Raw genomic sequence first — 19,556 nt, 5'->3', positions numbered from 1 at the left:
TGGTTGGTTTGCATGGAATCAAGCCCAGATGTAGTTACCTTTGTTTCTTCCTATAACTTGCTTATGTCACTAAGGCTGACTTGGTAACTGAAAGGGGATGTAAATAGGCACCAGTGGAAGGATCCATAGATCAAGTGGTGTGTACTGTTTCAAGCCTCTCCCTGGATTCCCAGGAAATCAATATAACACTAGGGCACACGTATCCCTAGAGAACCTTTATATTGAATTAGGACCAAAAAAAAAAAAAAATCAAAATGTGACCCTCCACAGTGGTACATGGCAGACCAGCACGGACATGGTTGATGGTCCTGGGAGGACAAATGATTCAAAACATCTTGTTTTGGCTTTCAGAAAGTTGCACTGAAGTAGAGCCAGGTTTGCAGCACTTTCATGTCAAATCTCGCTCCTCACCCTGGGTTCATACATCTTTCTTTGTTCACTACAATCAGAGAAATGAATACTTTGTATGTCTGATGAATGGTCCTGTTTTATCAAAGCATGTGTATGTGTATGTCAGATTAGGTAGTCCTTGAGCTTGCTATGTTAAAAATAAAATGTCAAAGGATCCCCCCTCTGTCGTTAACTCCCAGAACTTCTGATCTTAAATCAATTCCAAAATAGATCTGGTCATTTCATGTGACTTTTTCTTGTCATTGGCAAGTTAGATGCTGGTATTTAATCTGCCACCTATGGTCACACAACCCCCCATATATGTTTTGATGATTCCATAAGGCAAATTAATGACATTAACATCATTTTAAAACTCTGACTATCTACAACTAAATAGATACTGTTCTAGGTTTCTCAGTGAAGTCTCTTAGTGCTAAGAACCAGTTACAAAATCCAGTGTGAAATCCTGGAGGATATATGTCATGTAAAATTGGAAAGAATCACCTTATACAGGCATAGTTATTTGTTGTGGCTTTGACAGACAGACACCATATTTCAGAAAGCAACTCTATTGTAATTTACTAAAAGTGTGACTTTCCAAAATTGTTTAATGTATGGTATGCAATTGTAAATCCAGTGTTTTACTGTGAAATTTTCAACTGTGTTTTATATATAATGAAAGTTTTTTAGTGGCGTAATGGCTTTGATTTGGTCATGTTTCTCCTGGATAAAAGCATTTGTAGAACTAGATAATGTGCAAAACGATGGAACTAAAATTAAATTTGAGAAATTTTAACCAATAAACTATGAATGTGTAATATGACTTGCTGCATCATTTTTGTTTCATAAAATGTAACCAGTGTGTCCCCATTTGCAGTGTCCCTAGTACCATATTTACTTCACTGCAATAATATTCTAATCTCTATGCTGTGATAACACGATGATTAAGCACTTTTATTATAGAAATGCCTCATGACTGCTGACCTTTTCCAGTTTGTTCTATATAGAAAAGCACAAACCAAAGTGGAAAAAAAAATGTAGGCAAGCCAGTAAATGGGTAATTGAGGCCTTTCTTTAACGAGTCAAACATTGCCACCAGGGGAAACACTAGCATTCGTCCTGTACACACATACCACCTACGTTATTTATTTTCAATTTGTTCTTTTCTCTTCTTTGCAGGTGCCCAGAGATGTGATAAAGGACTGCTCGACTCCGTCTCCGGGCTGAGTCAAAGTGGGTCCCTGCTCTTGATCTTCCTTTGACTTTGTCTGGGGGAAAATAAAGCTCATTAGACACAAACGCATGCATCATTTCACCTCCAGAATGTCGTTTTGACAGTTCCCTTTCAAGAGTATATTGTACATGTTTTCCAATACCTAAAATAATCTGCTGGATCCTAATGACATTTAATTTAATTTTAGTCCTTTATAATTTGTACATTTTTATCATCATATTGACTGCATTAATTTTTAAAAATTAAAGTAAAACATACATGAACAGAGGAGAACTTTCAAATAGTTCAGGAAATCATTAATGGGTATTATTCCTTCCTTCCTGCTATTCCACACTGAAATCGCTAATTCTACTCTCAATATTTAAAAACATTCTTTCCAGAAAAATTTCTAATATGTACCCTATATCCACACTTATAATTATTTTTTCTCTGCATATATATATGTTTACAGTAAAAATTGTTTACTTATTACTTTTTTCACATTAAAATACTTGCAAATCATTCAATATTTGCATATTATAGTTCTCTCCTATTTTTTTAAATGGCTAATAGCACACTATGTTAAGGATATAACTAATTTTATGAATTTTACTGTTTCTCTATCATGAATATTCAGATTTACCTAAGATTTTTTTGTCAAAATCTGTGTGGCCAATCCTGCAAAGAAAATTCTTAAATGCATACAGCTTTGAGTTTATTAACTATATAAATTACTGGCAGAGGTATGTACATTTTAAATTTTGGTATACATATTCCATATTTCATTCCAGCAATTTACAGTACCAGCAAGTGAATAGATGTGCCTGCTTCACCACACACATGCCAAAACTATAAACTATTAAATGAGTATTGGCTAACATTTGGATAGTTGAAAAATGCCATATTAATTTGTATTATAAAAATCATGAGTGTGGATGAGCATGCTTTAAATATTTATTGTTTGTTTGTATTGATTTTTCTGGTCTATTCAGTTTTGTCAATTTTGAAATCGAAGTAGTGTTTTTAAATTTATTTGCAGTAGCTCTTTGTATACTAGAGTAATGGCCATTTTCTCATCATATTTGCCAACAAAAATGTTCCCAATTTGTTCTTGACTTTGGAATTCATTTACGCAGTTTATAAATTCTAAAATACCTGTTGTCATGTTACAGTAGGTAGTTAGTCAGACATGAACAGTGCAGGAGAGGACCATCTCCCCAGGAATGTCAAGCAAACATTAGTTGATGGCCTAGTGGTTGCTAAACTGTCGCTCTGAAATGATAATTGGCTGCAGCCAGTGCCAGTGAAAGACAGTATCCCGATAGGTAGAAAACACCTGAGCTGGTGATGTTAGGAGTTGAACGAGTGGGCTCAAGCATGCGCACTAAGAGGCAAAATGGTGGTGTTTAACTGGTACATAACCTTCCTCTGGGAATGCACTACTGGTAAGGGAAAGCACCTCAAGTGAACATGTGCACAGTTTCAGTAAACACATTGTGCATGCAGCCCCTCCCTAGTGCTGGCAGGCCACTGTGCATGTGGACAGCCTACCTCAAGAGAAGAACCAAGAAAAGAGAAATGGAAACCCTAAAACCATGCTAATGTGTAAAACCCCAAGTCAAAGGCTGAACAGAGAACTTGGATCTCTCAAGTCACATGCTTGGCCCGCTTTCAAGTGTACATTGCTTCCTTTCATTCCTGCTCTAAAGCATTTTAAATAAACTCTCAATCTTAAAACTTGCCTTGCTCTCTCCCTCTGCCTTAAACCTACTTCTGCCCCTTGGCTGAATTCTTTCCTCCAAGAAGGCAAGCATTGAGTTTGCTGCAGACCTATATGGATTTGCCACTGGTTTCAGTCAGACTTATCTTTCTATTTCTGGTGTCTAGACATTATGCCCTGCATAGCCAAACTATTGTCACACAAAAATATATGCAAGTTTATTCCAATATATTTTGCCCTTACTTTAAAAAGTTTTAACATTTAAATCTTTAATCCAATTGGACTATATTTTAGTAAAACAAAGTAAGGATCTAGCTATATTGTTTTCTTTCTAAAGGGCTACTGTTCAAGAAAAATAAAGTGGTTATGTTACATTAAGAAACATTTAGTCATTATTTGATCAAATTTCACCCTAAATAAATTGTATCTATGTTACAATTATTGCAAAATATAAAAACATTACAATCTATTTATTTAAGTTCATCATAAAATCTCTCTACTATTATAAAAGCTCTTTGATATCTCTCCTTCATAAAAAAAATTTGGTTTAGTTGCTATGTCATAGAAGCCATATGACTGCTGTTGATGCCTACTGTGTGCCAGGCTCTGTTCTAGATCTTCCAAATTTATTATTAAAACTGATCCTCGTAAGTATCCTATGAAATAAGTATTATTATTTGCCATTTACAGATGAGAAAACTGAAGGTCTAATAACACATTAGATGGTCACACATCTAGTAACAGGAGTAGAGTCAGTATGTGAAGTCAGATTGGTCTCGAGTCCCTCTTCTTTCCACATACAGAACCAAGTCCCTTAGTGACTTCAATTAGTGTTCCGGACTGCTGCTTTTTATCAACTTTCACATAGAGTAACAGGTATTATAATTCCTGCCCATCTGAGACCTCACCCCAAGTCTTTCATGGACTTTAATTACCCCTACCTCCAAAATTCCCACACCACTCGGGGATGCTTTAATGACCAGCAAATGGGGTGTTTGATTCACCGCAAAAGTCTAATTGAATGTTACTTTTAAAAAAAGCATTCACCTTTTGCTGCATGCTTGAAAAAATATTGAAAATCAAATTTGCTACATTACTATAGACTTGCATCACTAAAAATAGATTTTAAAACACCCAGAATAATATCAAAAAGGACACTTTTTAAAAACTTGTGGCTGAACAAAGCACATTTCATGGTTACTGCTAAAAGTTAAGATCATATCTTCGTGTGTGAAATTTTTTGATCTACATAGAATCTTTGTCAATTACATTTGAAAATGGAATTATTACTCCAGCAAGGAGTAATTTTAAATATATTTAAACTTGAAAACAGCCAGAGTTTTCAGACAATCTCTACAGAAATTTGGTAGGAATGGCCAACAGACTGCTTATACAGTATCAATTGGCTTCAAAATGTCAAGTGGAATTACAATGCTAACTACAAAATGAACCAGATTAGATATTCACAACCATCCATAAGCCAATTCCCTTCTCAGTGGAGAAATCTAATTAATAACTGAGATTTTCCAAATCAAACGATAGCAGTTTTACAATCTTAGAAAAGGTCCCCTCAAAGGGAAGGGTCAAAGAATAATTTGTGATAGTCTTGATTCTAAATGGAAGAAAAAAAGTTTTCTGTGCAAATATTTAGTCACAATTGAACCCTCATGCAAGATTGAGTTGAAAATCATTCTACTTTACTATAATATTCATGACAGCAATATTTCTAATCTGCATATCTACACAAACCACAAACACATCAGTATGTGTATATATACACATAACATATGGGTGTGTGTGTATGTATAACTAGAAATAAGCCAAATGTCCACAAATAAAACAATGCATACAGGCATAGTAATGACAGAATATCATAATTCCATCAAACTGAACTTACATAGGAAATAAATGGGAAATGAATGAAATAGTGTCTTCCTATTAACACAGAAATATCTCAAAAACATAATACTGAGTACAAAAGCAAAAAATGAAAGAGAAAAAATGGCAACATTTTAACAATATTCACAGATGTGTAAAACTAAATAATATACTGTTTAGAGAAATGTACAACTGCTGTAAAACTGTATGTAATCACATGACTACAACCAGCTGCACAAGAGGCTAGAAAACAGAATCTCCAGTTGACCACCATGCTTTACTAAATGGTATTAGTATAATTGTATTTCTTAAACTGGATTGGGGGTATATAATGATTTGTAATAATATTTTATACTTCATATATATTTTTAATGTAAAATTATTTCACCAAAAAAGGACAACAATAAAGTGATATCAAACCATTTAACAATGAAACCTGATAAAATTATACAGAGTGGCGGTGGTAGTGGTGGTGGTGGTAGGGAACAAACTGCTTGAGATGGATGACCCAGGGTTAAAATCTGAAGAACCAATAGTTGTTAATAAGATAGGGTCAGAGGAGCAAAGACAAGGTGTGAGGATCTCAGGCAGAAAGGAGTTCAGCATCTTTGAAGAACTGAACGAAGTCCAGAAGAGTTAGTATATGGTGAAAGGAAGGAAGAGCGGTAAAAAGGGGAACTAGAAGGTAGGCAGAAGTCAGACAGCTCATTCAGCACCTTTGAAGCCACATTAGAATTTTTGCTCTTGACTATAAGTGCAATGATAAAAGTATTAGTTAGGAAACAAACAAATAAAAAAGCCTAAATTATTTTTTTAAAAAGCCTAAAATACATATTTGCAGCTACTTGAATAAGAAGATAACTCTCTCTTTCTCCTCTATCTCCCTCTCTCCTCTCTCTCTCTCTCTCTCTCTCTCTCTCTCTCTGTGTGTGTGTGTGTTTTCTGTCTCCCTCATTCTCTTCTTGTTTCCTATAACATAGCACAGATTAGCAAGCTACAGTGCTGGAGCACATGAAGCAATAGTAAGATTTTAAACCTTCAAATGACATGAGAACATTTGAGTTTTCAAAAGAACAAATTGACTTGTAATGGGTGATTTTATTAGAAAGAGACAACAGAAGTTGATAGGAGATTACTCAGGAGCCTGTTTTAGTAGATCAGTAAAAACATGGTAAGACTAAAGTGGTAGCTAGCAGTAGACATGGAGCAAAGCCGGCACATTTGAAATACGTGTAGAGATAAAAGTTGCCTGGCTTTGTCAATTAGTTGATTATGAAATTATCTAGTAAGAGTGTTTGGAGTAAAAGGAGAAAATCTAGGCCTTCCCTTTTTCTTTCAGTGATGAAAAGGTGAAGATTTCAATTGCCATCAGGTCAATGAAGGTAAATAAGTAAAATACAAGAGGAGGAGGTAGTGGTCAGTAAGCAGGATAATTAAATAAGCCATTTTAGTTACTAAGCAACACTGAGAGATGAAAATTTCCAGGAAAAAAATGAAAGTTATGATTAGACTCCACTGAGTTAGGACTTCTGAACAAAACATCATGTATTAGCAATATTCCCTTAACCTCCATCATGTTCTAGGCATTATGCCAGGAACTTTGTCTTGGTTCTTTTTTAATCCTCACTTTGTTAGGCATTAGTTTTTCTATTAACTGAAGGGGAAAAAAAGCATAAAACAAACTTGAAGATCATGAAAATTGTGTACTTGTCCAAATTCACACAGTAAGTGGGAGGGATGATATTTGAATTCTCAATGAACTTCCGTGAAATCACATGTTCTTTCCAACTCACCATAGTAAATAATAGATCACTGAGCTGTGAGCCTGTCCAATATTTTTACTTATCTGTGTTATAGTGTTGAGTCAAAATGGATCTCTTCTAGGCAGGAGTTATCTTCTCTGCTAGACAGGGTCTTCTCTTATTTCGCTCTCTTTCTTGCACTAAAAAGGACGTACGCTGAAATGTACTCTCTCTCCAGTTGTCATTTTAGGTTTTATTTCCTTTCCACTTTCTCTCATATCCTTGCTTTTACATTGTAAACTACTTTTATAACATGCTTTTTAAAAAAATAGAGCACTTGTTCCCATTTAAATATCAATGCAGAAACTTATAGTTCAAGATGCAAAGGAAACGTCCTTTTAAAAAAATTACAATAAAATTATACATTTTTACATTCTAAATTATATAGCATTGAAAAACATTAAAAACACAGGAAATCTGAAAATCCAAAATCACAGTGAAGTAACTTCATCTGTCTCAGAAACTGATAGCTGTGGTGGCAAAAAATAAATAAAATTATAGGGAATGTTAATACATTGATTTACAAGTTATTACGGCTAATACATTAATAATGTTAATGTTGATAATTATCTATAATTAATGAATGAGTATCTACGGTATCTACCAAAGAAAGAATTTCTCTTCTTTCCTATGCTCATGGAATATTCATAGCAGTTGATTTTGTTCTGCAAACACAATTTCAAAAATATTCCAAAAAATAGAAGTGATGTGTATGAAAACAATTCTCCATATAATGGCTCAAACTCTATTTTGATTTATTAAATTTCTGTATAATTTTTTATATTAAAAGAAATTAGTAAGCAAATTTGTAGACTTTTGCAAATAAAAGACTTTTTAAAAAGAAATAATGTTAATAAGCACATTTGAAATCCAAACTCGATGGATGTAATCAGATGAATGAGAGAAAAATCAATACTTAAAATGTACCTATTACAAAATATATCATATAAAATATCTAATACATGAAACAAACTACATATTTAAAATATTAAATATGTAGAACTTTAAGACACCAAATAAATATAATAATTTAATAGGAAAACAACAAATAAGAGTAAACTAGGTTATAGAAACAAAAAAAATGAAACAGAAAACAAAACGCTTTTTAAAATGTGGCCAATTAAATGGAAAGAAGATAAGAGAATTAAACTTCTGGCAGTTGTATTCAAGGAAAAGAAATAAGACCAACACAAATAATATTCAGAATAAAAACAAGATCATGAATTTGGAAGACTTTAGAAATTATAAAATTACTTTGTAGAAAATTACATTTTCATAGTTTTTTAGATTTAATGAATACTTTGAAGGCAGGAGTCAATTACCAAAATAGTTCCAAACAGTAGTAAAAATTTTGAATAGACCAGTAATGTGGAAAGAAGCAGAGAAAGAGACTATCTCATGTCACTTACCACCCCTCTCTGAGGCCTACTGCAGAGGGTTTTAAAGTCAAAGTTATCAAGCTTTAAAAGAACAGATAATTCTTTTAACAACTTCAGAGAATAAAAGAGCCAAAAAATTTGTGAATACACTTACAACTCTGGAAAACTTGGTACCAAAACTGTGTGTGTGTGTGTATGTATGTGTGTGTGTATATATATATCACTTTCACTTATAGATGCAAAAATCCTTAATAAAACATTAGTAAACTGAATATAGAAATACAGTAAAAGAAAAATATATCAATCTCATGTAAGATTTATGCTAAGGGTCGTTCCCTTTTAGGGAATCAATATAATTCAGCAGATCTGTAAATAAAAAAAAAAACACATGACCATCTCTGTAAATACCAGATTTTATATATAACTCAGTAAACATTTGTGTTTTTCAAAAAAGCTTTATAAAATGCAATAGAAGGACTCTTCTTTAAAAATATTCAACAGTAACGAAGGGAGCAGTCTTATTTAGTGGGGTGGCAGTTTTTGTAACTTATAAAAAGGCTGAAATCTAAAAACTATACATATTTTAGAGAGAGAGAATAAAGGTAATTTAAACTCATTATGGAAAATTGGGAAAACACAGAAAAAATATATATGTAGAGAGAGAATAAAGGTAATTTAAATTCATTATGGAAAATTGGGAAATACAGAAAAATAAAAAAGAAAGAATGCCTGATTGGCTTCAATATCAAGAATTTCAAGCACTTCCTTCCAAATTTTTATTGCATTTATTTTTTATAAGCTCAACTACAATTAAATAGTACATACACATTTCTTCCTTGAATAATAAAAATAATACATGTGCGTTTTACTAAATTTAGAAGTGGAAAACAATGCAAAGCAGGAAATGAATCTCTTTCATAATACCACCTCCCGGTAATAATTTAACATTTTGGTGGACTTATTTTTTGGCTTTGTTCTAGGCTTTCTTTTTCTTTTCTTTTCTTTTTTTTTTTTTTTTTTAACATCACTGACCTCATATAAATTAATCTTAAACATAACTAACACAGGAATAGTTATAGATCTTAGATATAAAGAGGATTTAAGGGGAAAATATCTGCCAAAGTACACGAGACTGGACTTTTAGTTTTGCTCAATTTTAAAAAAGCCTGTGACTCAGTTCATTCAATATAAATTTTGAATATATACATCATATATATATGTAATCATTATTAAAAGGTTTGAAATGCAAATGGCCATTTGGCCACAAATTAAGCCCTGCTTTGGTTTGTTTTTTAGAGATGAGGTCTTGCTGTGTGGCCCAGGCTGGAGTACAGTGGCTATTCCCAGGTACAATCATCGCAAGCTATAGCCTCGACCTCCTGAAGCTTTGCTTTTGTGATGAGAAATAAGAAGACAGGTTCTACTTGCTGAGTTGTAGTACATGTTATGCTACACTGGCCAGATGCCTGCTCAGGACTAAAAGCCTGAAATCTATAGCACTGGGAGTGTACCTGTCCAGAACCATCACCTCTTAGGCCTCAGTCCACTTATGAATTTCCCTCAGGTGAAGTGAGTGGCTCTTCCCAGAACATCCTGCATTCAATGACGGTCCATATGGGACTGTAATGAGGGGTCCCTGCCCAATTTGAGACAACTCTGCAGAGCACCCAGTTTTAGCTGCTGGTGAACTTGGAGTCGGCAAATATCTTATAACTGCATTGCAGCCCAGCTTGTCCCTCTGCCCACTCTTCTTTTTATTCCTTTATTTAAACTTTTATCCCATAAGTGCTGCTAAGAAAAATTTCCGGTATGAACTGTGGGGAAAAAATGTGCCCCAGAAAAACTAGTTGCTGATACACAAAAATGACTACAAGTGAAAGAGGAATCATGTAGGGAATTGATGAAGGGTGTCGTTTACACTGTGAACTGAAGAATCCTTCTGGATTAATATATACCTGGTCCAAATTTGTTAAGGAAGGACACAAATTTATATCTTCCACATTCTTAAATTTATAATTTTGAATCATTTCTGTTGGCTGGAATACATTGTCATTTTTTAAAGAAAAGTATATGGATTATATATTTTATCATTTTCCATGTACTGAATTATACAACAGTCTATCGTGAATTTTGTTACCGTGAGAGTGTTACAAAAACCTGCTAATCTCTAGGTCTAGCAAGAGCAATAGCATACTGCCAGGGTCAGGGCAGGGAAGGCACTCCAAACCTCTGTAGACAACAGGGGAAGTGCTGTCTGCAGAAATTTAAAAACCATAATAAATCCAACTACATTTGATCAGTTTTGTATTCTTACCATGCGTTTGCAATTCTAAACAAAAAATCTTTTGTTGATTTAGGTTCAAAACAATTGCATGGTTACTGTTAAATTTTAATAGTATATGGAAGCTTTGAATTAGCACATTTATAGTACAAATTATATCCTGGGAAAAATATTTCTAAACCACTCATCTGACAAAGGACTTAGATGTAGAATATATAAAGAACTCTGAATACTCAACAATAAGAAAACCAAACAATCCAATTAGAAAATAAGCAAAAGACATTTCACTAGAGGATATAAGAATAGCAAATCACCACATGAAAAGATGTTTAAAAACACTAACCATTAAGGGCATGCAAATTGAGACTACAATTAGATATCAATAGACACCATATGAGATATCAATACACAATAGCAAAATAAAAAATAGTTACAGTATCAAATTCTGGTGATGATGTGCAGAAACTGGATCTCTCACACATTGCTGGTGGAAATGAGAAGTAAAAGTCACTCTATGCCGGGCTCAATGGCTCACCCCTGTAACCCCAGCACTTTGGGAGGCCAAGGCGGGTGGATCACTTGAGGTCAGTAGTTCAAGACCAGCCTGTTCAACACAATGAAACCCCGTCTCTACTAAAAATACAAAAATTAGCTGGGTGTGGTGGCACGCACCTGTAATCCCAGCTACTTAGGAGGCTGAGGCATGAGAATCACCCGAACCTGGGAGGCACAAGTTGCAGTGAGTCGAGATCGTGCCACTGTCTCAGCCTAGGGGACAGAGGGAGACTCTGTCTCAAAACAATGGAAAAAGAAAAAGAAAAAGAAAAACAATTAATCTAAAAAATAGGTTGGGAATTTCTTGAAGAAAAAAGCCTTAAACATATACTTACCATACAAGTGAGCAATTGCACTGTTGGAGAATTATTCCAGAGGAATGGAGGCATGTCCTCATGAAGCCCTGTGTACAATTGTTAAGTAAACTGGTCTATCTATACCATGAAATACAATTCAGACATAAAAAAGAATAAACAATGGAAGTGGGCAGCAACTTGAATTGATCTCCAGGGCATTAAGTTGAGTGGAAAAAGTTAATCTCAAGAGGTTACACATTGCATTATTCTATGATAGCATTCTCTAAATGTTGTAGATGGAGAACAGACTAGCAGTAGTCAGGCATTAGGGATGGTAGAGGGTGATGGGGTTGGTATGACTGTAAAAGGGTACCAAGAGGGAGATTTTTGTAGTGATAGAAGTTTGAACAAAAGCAAAGCAATGTTTTGTAAGTGAACCTGAAACTGCCCAATATAAGGAAATAGGCCTGAAATCTTGAGTCAGTTTAGTTCACACATGTGAAATGTATGTGAAAAAAAAGTAATATAATGCAAAAATAGGTGATATATACATCCCTAAAGTACTAATACTTAAAAAAAATTTCTCTTACCAACTAATCTGATATTGGCCATTTTGAGTATGGATCTTCACAAGTAAAACGGTTCAGAGTCTAGGTATTTCATTGTATTTGACTTAGACTTAGTTTCATCATGATAGAAGACTCACCGTGTTACACAAATATAATTAGAATAAATAGGAGCTAGTATTTAATGGCACAACAGAGTGATAACAATCGATAGTAATTTGTTGTACATTTTACAGAAACTAAAAGGGTACAACTGGAATGTTTGTAACACAAAGAGATGATAAACGCTTGGGGGGATGGATATTCCATTTACCCTGATGTGACTATTATGCATTGTATGCCTGTACCAAAATATCTTTCGCATCCCATAAATACCTAAATCTATTATGTACTCATAAAAATTAAAAATAATTGGCCGGCACGGTGGCTCAAGCCTGTAATCCCAGCACTTTGGGAGGCCGAGGAGGACAGATTATGAGGTCAAGAGGTCATGATCATCCTGGCCAAGAAGGTGAAACCCTGTCTCTACTAAAAATGCAAAAAATTAGCCAGGTGTGGTGGCACACACCTATAGGCCCAGGTACTCGGGAGGCTGAGGCAGGAGAATCACTTGAACCTGGGAGGCGGAGGTTGCAGTGAGCCGAGATTGAGCCATTGAACTGCAGTCTGGCACCAGAGCGAGACTCTGTCTCAAAATAATAATAATAATAATAATAATAATAATAATAATAATAATTAAATAAAATAATTAAAGAAAGAAGTCCGTCTCAAAATCTAAATCTTCTAAGTCAACATGTAGCTATTACTGTTACCAACATCAGAAAGCCAGAACCTTATATTATAAGAAAAAATCTCAAAAAACTTCCCCACAGTATTAGAAAATGATACAAAGTATGAATTTTGATTTTTAAAAAACTTTATTTATACTACCTTGCAAGAAATAGTCTGCCTACAGTGAACTGATTATTATTTGGTATCATTGGTTGGAGATTTATGTCCTTCTGGGAAGATGGCAGATACTGCAATTTTGAATTTTACTTCTTCAGTAGAGAATGTGACATTTTAAGAAAAAATTGAGAAAATGTCTGATGGAATTTAGCTTTGAAAGGTAGTTCAAAAGACTAGGCACCTCACAATATATGATTATCCTTTGCCTATAGGTGATCCTCTAAAGTTAAATAAGTTATGAAGAAATGAGAGTTTTCTTCCTTACAAAAATATCATAACATTTGCTAGGAAGTCCTGACTATGGGGAGACACTCCTATGTTTGTACTATATGATACCCAAACAAACCCCACAATTTCCCTATTAGTGGTTAAGAATAAAACGAATATTTTGGTTTTCCTATTCCTTGCATTAACTTCCTGATAGGATTTTCCAAATCTTGTTTGTAATGTCCCCAAATGGCACAATTTCAGGATTACTTGATGCTCCCAATATTAAAATAACTTCAACTTAAATGTCAAAAATAAATATGACTCCCACAACAGTTTCACAATAGGTGTTGGAAATTCATTGTCTTCTTATAACCCCATCAGTTATAAGGAAGATGTTGTGAGACACCAAGCTCATATAAACAATTTCTGACTTCGTTGAGATCATATATGGTCAGAAAAATAGACATAATTGAGGATATGGTGGCACACATGAGCACTAAATGGAAGTATTTGTGGAATATAAGGAAGATGTTTACAAGGGAGAATAAGAATAATAAAAAAATCAATAGAGAAACTAGCCTCTGGTCTGAGCCTAGAAAACATACTTTTGGCCAAGCTTATGGAAGAAAGGGAATTCTAGACTGAGAATGCTTGAGCAAAAATATGTTAGAATACTTTATCATTTGAGAAAAAGATTACATACATTATGTGTGGTGGTGTGTAATGGATGCTGTGGGAGACAAAATCGAGAGTAAAATTTCAGCAAAATTCATTAGAGATCTTGAATAATAGGCTAAAGAATTTAATCCTAACTCTTTTTTTTTCTTTTGGAAAAAAACATTATTAAACACTCAAGAGTATACTTCTCAATATCACAGAAGAGTTTCCAAATACAAGTGTTAGAAGGAAAAAAAAAAAACCAAACAAACTAAGAGCTAAAAGCCAATCAGAAACAGTTTGGGTGTGCAGAGGACTGGAGGAGGGACAGGGACTGCACATGGGAAGGAGCCACTTTTGTATTCCATAATTTGATCTTGTTGTGCCAGAATGCATGTTTTTTTTTTTCCTCCAAATGAGGAATTCATTTCAAATAGGAATTTCTTTTATTCTTCTGGAACTGAAATGCTTACTGCTATCCCTAACATCAACCATGGGATTTTTGAAGTTATCCCAAATTTGCAATGCAAAGCACTTTTATGTATCTTCCAGTTGTAGATTGGAATAGCAAAAGTGAATGCTAAGACCCTCCTAAGTTTTTATCCTCCTAAATAAAGACGTTCCCTTCTAGAGAACAAATGTATCATAAAATGTCAAAACTAGAAGAGAATAAAATGAAACGAAAAAACCTAGAAAAATATCCTAAAATATCGAATGCGGTCATTTCTAAATATAAGCTTTTAATGTTGTTATAATTATAGCTTTACCTATTGTTCTTATTGTTCCTATGCTGCTTCTACAACGTTACATCAACTATACTTAGCTTTACTCTCCCAAAATCTTGGTGATGAAGCCTTCTGAGTGTGCTGTCCAAGCAAAGGTAAGGTAATAGTAACATCAAAGATTAGGTGAGGTTTATAGAAAGATACATATCCAGGCTTACCAAAGTATGAAGTCAAGAATATAGTATGTGATCAGCTGTCAAAGCATTTACAAGTGCTGCAAGTTAGTGAAACAGCTGTCTCCATAAACAGAGGAAATGTCGGGAAACCTCAGAATGTCCTTCTGGTTCTGGCATATTGGAATCCTAACTCTTTTTTTTTTTTTTTTTTTTTTTTTTTTGAGACGGAGTCTCGCTCTGCTGCCCAGGCTGGAGTGCAGTGGCCGGATCTCAGCTCACTGCAAGCTCCGCCTCCCGGGTTCACGCCATTCTCCTGTCTCAGCCTCCCGAGTAGTTGGGACTACAGGCGCCCGCCACCGCGCCCGGCTAGTTTTTTGTATTTTTAGTAGAGACGGGGTTTCACCGTGTTAGCCAGGATGGTCTCGATCTCCTGACCTCGTGATCCGCCCGTCTCGGCCTCCCAAAGTGCTGGGATTACAGGCTTGAGCCACCGCGCCCGGCCGGAATCCTAACTCTTAAAAGAAATATTGGGGTTATCTAGATGAGGAAGATGTGATCTGACATCTGCTTTTGGATTTGGAGTGATGTATTTATTAAAGAAAGGTTTTAGAAGTAGAAAGACCAAACAAATGATGCTAGCTATAAAAACTCTAATGGATTGGTAAGAACTATCCTTTGGTTATTTACTTTTCTAGAACATATTTCTGACAGTATTTATCAAGGACATAAATAAAGAAATCATCCAGCAACACCCATCAAAAGAAAAAAAGTGCCTGCATATTGTATCTATAGCAAGTATAATAATATGATAGAAACAGGATTCTTTTATTCACTATTTTATTTTAATGCTTAGTCAAATATTGGTTAGGAGTTTCTTTTATGGAAATTCTAATCACACAAAATAACGTATGAATCAAGAAAGATAATGTGCTTTTCTTGATTTTTCTTTTCAAAAATTGCAATCACTCAATTGTCCCTAATCATTGCTATTACTTTCTACTTATATATTTTTTCCACAGCATTTATGAAGACATTGACTAATGCTGTATCTGGAATCTTTCATAGATAAAATGACCCTAAAAGCAAATTTTTACTGCTTCTCTGGTTGTGCAATTCAACACGTTGTTACTGAAAAGTTGCCAATTGTTTAGTTCTATTTACAGTGTGTGAAATTTAAAGTGAGTAGTCGGGGGACACATGGTTTAAAATACCCCCAAATTCATCATGGAGCATAAAACTGATGGAAACTGTTTGGAAACAAATAGATTAAAATACAAGGTTACAAATATTATTAATAAGCACCAGAAACATTAGACAACGCTTCTGAAAAAGAAAAGATTTCGTATGGATTTAGGAATAGGCAATGATAGTTTATTTGGCAAAAGGAAAGTATGAGCCAAGGCTTAGCAGTCGCAATAACATGGCAAACTCAGGAAAGAATAATGCACCCAGCATAAGAGAATAATAGTTGTCAAAATGCTTAATAAATCTTGAAGAATTTGTTGAACAATATCAGTAGGTTTATGACAAATATGTTTGATTGTTATGAACAGTGGTTAGAAATTTTCAAAAATGTTTTTCTTCTAGGAAGAGGTAATGGGATAGAAAAAAACTGAGACAGAGAGACATGTAGAAATAGGAAGAAATAAAGTAACACTTATTGAGCATCTCTTAAGTTTCAGTTAATCACTATGCATAAACTATATTAATATAAATCTAATATTAACCCTTTGAGGTAAGTTTTGTCCCCTCTATTAGTTAGTAGATGAGAAGACTTGAGGTAAAAGAGTTTACATATTTTGCTCAGTGTCATATTACTAGAAATAAGTAGACCTGGCATCCATTTGAAGGTCTATATGTTTCTAAAACCTCTGTATTTTCTACTAGGCATATTGAATTAGAAATAATGATGACAACACTCACTCCATATAACTTGAGAAACCAGTGACATCACTGATATTGTCAGGAGAGACATGAAAAATGAACAAGGAAAGAAAGGAGAAAAAGGTGGAAGGTGTAATAAAATGTTAGATTGTCTGTAAATATGGCCACGGGGCCAGGCGTGGTGGCTCATACCTGTAATCTCGGCACTTTGAGAGGCTGAGACTGGCAGATTGCTTGAGGTCAGGAGTTCAAGACCAGCCCAGCCAACATGGTGAAACCCCGTCTCTACTAAAAATACAAAAATTAGCCAGACATGGTGTTGTGTGCCTGTTATCCCAGCGACTTGAGAGGCTGAGACAGGAGAGTTGCTTGAACCTAGGAGATGGAGGCTGCAGTGAGCCTAGATCACACTACTGCACTCTAGCCTGGGTGACAGAGTGAGACCCTGTCTCAAAACTAAATAAGTAAATATGGCCAGCAATTAGCCATCACATTCTTATTCATATGTGCTTTTCTTCCTACCAATAGATAAAGGTTGTTTTCTCTCCCCTTGAATTTGAGCTGGTCCTGCGGCTTTCTTTGACCATTAAAGTATGGCAGAAAAGACTGTGTGACTTCTGGACTTACGCAGCTTCCATATTTGCCCTCTTGAGAGCCAACCATTATGTAAAGTCTCAAAGCTCAACTACTGAATAAGAGAAAGCAAGCCAGAGAGAGAGAACCAGACATCTTAGACAATGGAATGACTCCCAGTGATTCTACCCTCCTCAGTTAAGGGCCCTGCTAAGACACCAGATATATGAATGAAGTCCTTCAGAATATTCTGGCCCCAGCCAAGTTCCAAGCTGATAGTAGCTACATGAATGACTCCAGCCAATACCATTTGAAACAGAAGAACCATGTAGCTAACCCACAGACTCATAAAATATAAAAACTATTTTTGTTTTAAATTTTTCAAGTTTTGGGGAAATTTGCTATGCAGCAAAGACTAACTGGTACAACGAGTTCAGGATCTTGAAATGGAGAAAACTAGTCATCAGGAAAATACAGGCATAGCAGGAGAGTAGTGCCACCTTAGTCTATCTTTATTCAAATCCTTGAGCCTATATCTGATATTAACAGCTACTTCTATTAAAATATAAATACTCTCTGGAAGAAATAGCTGCTTAGCAGGAATTAGTTGACAATCAATAGAATACCAACATTTGGCACAGGATGAAGGGAATGATTTTACCTATGCCTGACTCAGAAAAAGAAGTTTAAAAAGTTCAGAGACACTTCATGATTTTGCAGAGCCTTGACTCTGATCATGTCTAGTTAATATCAACACCATTACTTCCACAATAAATCATAATGATTTATTATATATATATTTTTAACTTTTATTTTAAGTTCAGGGGTACCTGTGCAGGCTTGTTACATAGGTAAACGTGTGAACGTGTGTCATGGCGGGCGGGGGTGGGGGTTGTTGTGCAGATTATCTCATCATCCAGGTATTAAGCCTAGTATCCGTTAGTTATTTTTCTGGACCTTCTCCCTCTTCACATCCTCCACCCTATAGGCCCCAGTGTGTATTGTTCCACTCTATGTGCCTATGAGTTCTCATCATTTGGCTCCCACTTATAAGTAAGAACATGTGGTATTTGGTTTTGTGTTCCTGCATTAGTTTGCTAAGGATAATGGCCTCGAGCCTCACCAATGTCCCTGCAAAAGGCATGATCTTGTTCTTTTTTACGGATGCATAGTATTTTGTGATGTATATGTACATTTTCTTTGTCCAGTCTATCATTGATGGACATTTAGGTTGATGCCATGTCTTTGCTATTGTGAATAATGCTTCAATGAACATACATGTGCATGTCTTTATAATATTACCGAACGATTTACAGTTCTTTGGGTATGTACTCAGTAAGGTGATTGTTGGGTCTAATGGTATTTCTATCTTTAGGTCTTTGAGGAATTGCTAAACTGTCTTCCACAATGGTTGAACTGAATTACACTCCTACCAAAAGTGTATTAGCATTCATTTTACTCCATAACATCACCAACATCTGTTATTTTTTGACATTTCAAACTGGCCATTCTGACTGGTGTGAGATGCTATCTCATTGTGGTTTTGATTTGCATTTCTCTAATGATGAGTGCTGTTGAGCTTTTATTCATGACTGTTGGCCACATGTATGTCTTCTTTTGAGAAGTGTCTGTTCATGTCCCTTGCCTATTTTTTAGTGGGGTTGTTTTTTTCTTGTCAATATGTTTAAGTTCCTTATATATGCTGGATACTAGACCTTTGTCAGATGCATAATTTGGGAAAATTCTTCCCCCATTCTTTAGGTTATCTTTCTACTCTATTGATAGTGTCTTTTGCTGTGTAGAGTTCTTTAGTTTAATTAGATCCCATTTGTCAATTTTTGTTTTTGTTGCAATTTCTTTTTGTGTCTTCATCATGAAATCTTTGTCCATGCCTATGCCCTAAATGGTATTGCCTAGGATGTCTTCCAGGGTTTTTATGGTTTTCAGTTTTACATTTAAGTCTTTAATTCATCCTGAGTTAATTTTTTAATATGGTGTAAGGAAGCGGTCCAGTTTCAATCTTCTGCATATGGCTAGTCAGTTATCCCAGCACCATTTATTGAATAGGGAGTCCTTTCCCTATTGCTTGTTTCTGTCAGGTTTGTTGAAGATCACATAGCTGTAGGCATGCAGTCTTATTTCTGGGTTGTCTGTGCTGTCCCATTGGTCTATTTGTCTGTTCTTAAATCAGTATCATGCTCTTCTGGTTACCGTACTCCAGCAGTACAGTTTGAAATCAGGTAGCCTGATGCCTCCAGCTTTGTTCTTTTTGCTTAAAATTGCCCTGGCTGTTCGGGCCCTTT

At 35.0% G+C, this 19,556-nt stretch overlaps 1 protein-coding gene across 2 annotated transcripts in view; it reads right to left on the bottom strand.

Moving 5' to 3' along the window:
• Positions 1-19,556, bottom strand: part of KCNH8 (potassium voltage-gated channel subfamily H member 8) — a 385,706-nt gene that overhangs the window by 181,764 nt on the left and 184,386 nt on the right. For both annotated transcript variants that reach the window (XM_017955938.2, XM_003895159.4), the window contains exon 4: positions 1,531-1,658. In XM_017955938.2, coding sequence (XP_017811427.1) covers positions 1,531-1,658 — 128 coding nt within the window. The remainder of the gene's footprint in view (positions 1-1,530; positions 1,659-19,556) is intronic.

This window comes from Papio anubis, chromosome 2 (genome assembly GCF_008728515.1).
Source record: "Papio anubis isolate 15944 chromosome 2, Panubis1.0, whole genome shotgun sequence".
Classification (NCBI taxonomy): Eukaryota; Metazoa; Chordata; class Mammalia; order Primates; family Cercopithecidae; genus Papio; species Papio anubis.
This window is presented reverse-complemented; position numbering and strand designations above follow the sequence as displayed.